The sequence below is a fragment of the Oryza sativa genome, chromosome 10 (assembly GCF_034140825.1).
Source record: "Oryza sativa Japonica Group chromosome 10, ASM3414082v1".
NCBI classification, from domain to species: domain Eukaryota; kingdom Viridiplantae; phylum Streptophyta; class Magnoliopsida; order Poales; family Poaceae; genus Oryza; species Oryza sativa.
This window is the reverse complement of record NC_089044.1, coordinates 1,503,063-1,508,467: the sequence shown is the minus strand read 5'-3', so window position 1 is coordinate 1,508,467 and position 5,405 is coordinate 1,503,063. Positions and strand designations below refer to the sequence as shown.

General features: G+C 45.2%; 1 protein-coding gene across 1 annotated transcript; it reads left to right on the top strand.

Annotated features, from left to right (window-relative positions):
- The first annotated feature begins 320 nt into the window (after positions 1-320).
- On the top strand, positions 321-4,220 carry LOC112936655 (putative cyclin-dependent kinase F-2). Its single transcript, XM_066304874.1, has 2 exons — positions 321-912; positions 3,229-4,220. Exons 1-2 carry the CDS (start codon positions 321-323, stop codon positions 4,218-4,220), a joined length of 1,584 nt encoding a protein of 527 aa, XP_066160971.1.
- The last annotated feature ends 1,185 nt before the right edge of the window (positions 4,221-5,405 follow it).

Genomic DNA, 5,405 nt, shown 5'->3' with positions numbered 1-5,405 from the left:
GGATGCCTGCTTATGTTTGCTGTTGTGGGTCCTAGTTTTGTTTTGACAAGCTTGTAATGGTTCAGGGGTAGTGTTTCGTTTGTGGAATCTTCTGAACTATGGGCCGGCAGAATCTGGAGTGACCCTCATGTTTAGTTTCTAATCTTTTTTCTCTTTGCTTTTGTAAAGACTGCTGTTACTAGCCTAACATTTCTAGTAAAAGAAACGGGAGCCTTCTGTCTCTAGTTAAAAAAAAAAATCAACTCCGAGTTGGAGTCGGACTACGATTACATACTCCGATTCCCTCAACACTTTGCGCAGTATATATTCAGTTATTCACAATGAGTTCACTAGCGCTTTCTCTTCTGCGCTCTGCTGCTGCTGCTGCTGCTCTCAGGGCGGTGAACCGCAAACGATCGGCGCTGGAGCAAGACGACGCGACCATCGGTGGCGACAAGAAGCGGCTACGGCTAGGCTCCATCTACGACTACAGGAAGCTCGCCGTGCTGGGCGAAGGCAGGGACGGCGTCGTGTTCAAGGCCGAGCACCTCCGCACCGGCGACATGGTCGCCATCAAGTGGGTGCGCGCCGCCGCCGACCACCGCGCCTTCATCCGCGAGGTCGGCTGCCTCGCCGCCTGCCGCAGCCACCGCAACATCGTCGAGGTCCGCGACGTGGTCGAGGACGCCAACACCAGGGACATGTTCATCGTCATGGACTTCGTCGGCGGCCGCACCCTCCACCTCGACCTCTGGATGACCCATCCCGACCCTGAGGAGAAAGCCCGCTTGGTGATGCGCGACCTCGTCGCCGCCGCCGGGGCGCTGCGCGCTGCCGGCGTCATGCACCGCAACATCAAGCCCGACAACGTCCTCGTCACGTACGGCGGCGGGCTCAAGCTCTGCGACTTCGTCCGCTCCTCCCAACGTCCTCGTACACTTTTTTTTTGCTCCAAAGAAGATTTTGCTGGCAGGTCTCATAACAATGCTGCCAACGAAAACCAATTTTCGTTGATGGCTGTCTTAGCTTGCAACAAGAGAAAATCATTTTCGTTGGCACGCACCTGGCTGTCTAGCACAAAACGCACTCTGGCTGTATCGTCGGCCACCAGCGAAAACCCATTTTCTGTTAACAAATTAAAATCATTTTTTATAGTATATCATTCCACTAAATGTGATTATCATATCTATATTTATGTTATCGTACTTAATTGATAATGACGTTAGCATGTAATAAGTATTCCCTCCATCCCAGAATATTAAGAAGTTTTAGAGTTGGACACAGTGGTTACTAAGAAAGTAGGTAGAAGTGAATAGAAGAGGGTTATGTTTGGCTGTAGGTGGAAAAAGTGAATGGAGTAGGGTTATGATTAGTTAGGAAGAGAATATTGATAGAGAAGTTGTTATATTTTGGGACAAATGCCGAGGGTTAAAAGTTGTTATATTTTTGGACGGAGGGAGTATTTCATTAGTTGAACCATATATTAGTCACCCTTTCCAACGGTCTAGCTACAATTCAATCTGAACCACATTTCATGTATCTAACATAGTTAATTTTATCATCCTTAAAACGATACTAAGACGTACCATATTTCCTAGTGTAAATTTTGATACTCCCTCTACTCTAAAATATAAGTATTTTTGGACTTTAACACAGTCTTCGAGATGCTATTTTGATTAACAATATCTATAAAAATGAGATGTTTTAAATAAAAAGAGTACATATTATGATAGTTTTTTTTAATAATAAATCTAGTAATATCAAATTTACATGATTGATCTTTTTATTATTTTTACTATTAATAATTAAAGTTAAAAATGTTTGACTTAACACTATAAAAAATATTTATATTTCGAGATGGAGCGAGTAAGTTCTCAGAGGACCTTAAAATTTCTCATCACGGAGACTACCGGAACAAGGTTGTGGGCCACGTGCATGATCAACTACACACTGCTAATTCGCGTATAACTCACGCGCACTGCCACGTGTTAGGCTGCAGAGCGAACCCCGTCGTGCTCCCATCACTAATCATGGCGATTAGCGTTAATTACGGTGATTAGAGTTAATCACTGATTCGAGAAAGCTAATTCGCGCGCGAGGCGGAGTGGTTAGAGTGTTTTTTGCGGTTTCTTTTTTTCTTTTCGGGATTTTTTTACGGAGACGTGTAACTAATCCGATTAGTTTTAGATAATGACGATAATTAAGGTAAGATTTGTAGATTTGTTTTTTTTAAGATTTTTTAAGTAACAGATTGAAAAGAAATCTTATACGTGAAATCAAATTTTAAAAACTTTCAACCCATATTTTAAAACTTTCAACTCGAAATTTAAATTTGTTTGGAGTCAAATTTTGAAAACTATCAACTTTTCATCTGAAAGTTGAAAAAATTTCAACTCAAATTTAAAACTTTCAATCCATATTTGAAAACTTTCAACTTGAAATTTAAATTTGTTTGGAGTCAAATTTGAAAACTTTCAACTTTTCACCTCAAATTTGAAAAACTTTCAACTCAAATTTAAAACTGTCAATCCAGATTTGAAAACTTTCAACTCGAAATTTAAATTTGTTTGGAGTCAAAATTTGCATCTCAAATTTAAAAAACTTTCAACACAAATTTAAAACTTTCAATCAAGATTTGAAAACTTTCAATCCAGATTTGAAAACTTTCAACTCAAATTTAAAACTATATTTGAAAACTTTCAACCCAAATTTGAAAACTTTCAACCCAGATTTGAAAACTTTCAACACAAAATTTTAAAACTTTCAAGTCAAGATTTGAAATCTTTCATGTCAAAATTAAAAACTTTCAATTCTAGATTTGTAAAGAGGTGTGCGAAATATTGAAAAAAATCAGAAAGAAATGGCGAAAAAAAGGAAAAACGTTTGCGCCACAATAAAAAAAATGCAAACAGAAAAAAAAAGGAAATAACCTTTATGTAGAAAGGAAAATAGAATGGTCACCGTAATTCTGATCGTGATTAGTTTGATTACGCTAATTAATTTGATCCTATATGCTGCCCATACGAACGTGTACGTGTCCCCACCTTCCTGCACTGCGAAGCGCCGAAGCTGCGTTATCGTATGCTGGGCTGGACCTAAACCGCGCGCGACTTCGTTCGCTGGCGCAAGCGCGGGCAATAGGAAATTCGTGGTCAACTGTTCCCGGGCTCTGCTTGACGGCATCACTCCGAGTCGGAGTCGGAGTCGGACTACCATTACATACTCCGATTCCGACGACACTTTGCTCAGTATATATTCAGTTAGTTATTCACGACGAATTCAGTGATCTGCTTTCTCTTCTGCTCTGCTGCTGCTGCTCTCTCATGGCGGCGACCCGCAACCGCAAGCGATCGGCGCCGGAGCAAGACGACGCGACCACCGGTGGCGTCAAGAAGCGGCTACGGCTAGGCTCCATCTACGACTACAGGAAGCTCACCGTGCTGGGCGAAGGCCGGGACGGCGTCGTGTTCAAGGCCGAGCACCTCCGCACCGGCGACATGGTCGCCATCAAGTGGGTGCGCGCCGCCGCCGACCAGCGCGCCTTCATCCGCGAGGTCGGCTGCCTCGCCACGTGCCGCGGCCACCGCAACATCGTCGTGGTCCGCGACGTGGTCGAGGACGCCAGCACCGGGGACATGTTCATCGTCACGGACTTCGTCGGCGGCCGCACCCTCCGCCTCGACCTCTGGATGGCCCATCCCGACCCCGAGGAGAGAGCCCGCTCGGTGATGCGCGACCTCGTCGCCGCCGCCGGGGCGCTGCACGCCGCCGGCGTCATGCACCGCGACATCAAGCCGGACAACATCCTCGTCGTGAACGGCGGCGGGCTCAAGCTGTGCGACTTCGGGTCGGCCACGCCGGTGAAGCCGCCGGGGAAGCCGTACGAGGAGTCGCGGGTCGGCACGCTGCTCTACACCTCGCCGGAGCAGCTCGCCGACAGCGAGTTCTACGACCCAGCGGTGGACATGTGGGCGCTTGGGTGCATCATGGCCGAGATCCTCACCGGCGGGCCGCTGTTCGACGACTCGTCGGAGGAGAGGATGCTCAAGGAGATGGCCGACATGCGACACCGGCTCGAGTCCACGGGGACATGCAAGCTGTTCGACGAGCTGCCGGAGTTGTCGGCGGCCGGGCGTGAGGTCCTCGCTGGGATGCTGGCCTTCAACCCCGACGAGAGGATGACGGCGGCGGAGGCGCTGGACCACCGGTGGTTCACCGGCAAGCCGGAGAGGCGATCATAACTGTAGTTGACACGTGTAGCTCGCATGCACTTGTCTGTGTGTAACTCTTGTGTAATGATTCATGCTGAAACAAGAAGATTCTTTTGTTGAATTGTTGTAATTAAGCATATTTAATTGCTGAAACAAATGAAACAACCGATCTTTTCAAATAATTTATCGATCCAGTTTCAACAGTAATTCATGTGTATACCTTTAATCAAACTAATAAATAGTGTTCGTAGCGCCAACAATAACACCTACTATAGTGGTAACGGACCTCTACCGCTACCGCTACAAGATATAGCTCATTGGAACTTAGTGGCCGCTATAGCGCTTCACAACCGCTATAGCACCCTGCTATAGCGCTTCGCAACCGCTATAGCACCCTGCTATTGATTTTGTTAGATTGCTATAATGCATAAACAATGTACTTGACATATGGATAGAATAACTTAGCATTGTGTGCCTTCTTTATCTTATACATTTATGTGTTATTTCATAATTTTAATGTTATGAAATGTAGGAGCAATTAAATAGACAGTCTAAATTTTAAATTTTAAGTGAAACTTGATGTTAATATTGATATACAATATAAATTTATGGTTATTTTTCTTAATTCTGCTATTGGAACTTAGCGTTCGCAATAGCGCCTGCTATCTTTGCAATCCGTTACCCAAACACTAATCCGCTATCAACCTGCTATACGCTATTTATTACTTGACCTTTATCACATACTCCCTTCGTTTCAGGTTATAAGACGGTTTTATTTTGGTTAAAGTTAAATTGTTTTAAGTTTGACTATGTTTATAGAAAAAAAATATAGTAGTATTTATAATAGGTATTCTATGCCCCCACCTCTCAACACTCCCCATCCCACCCGCGCGCGTGATGCCTCCTGCCCTGCGCCTCCTTCCCCTAACGCGCGCGCTTTGTCAGCCCGCTCGTGCCGGATCAGGATCCCTGTGCAGTTGTTATTATAACTGCAACTTAAGCAGTTATATGTGCATCACACGATACTGAATTAAAGGTCCGGATAAACAGCAGTACTGTAGCATTCATCCAAAGCCGTTGGATCAGAAAACGAATGGCCAAGATTGTGTGCAGTTACAATAGCAACTGCATTTGATCTCAATCCGCTCGCGCCTCCCTCCACTCGCACGTGCTCTCCCCCTCCCCGATCGAGAGATCGATCTCTGTTATCCCTCC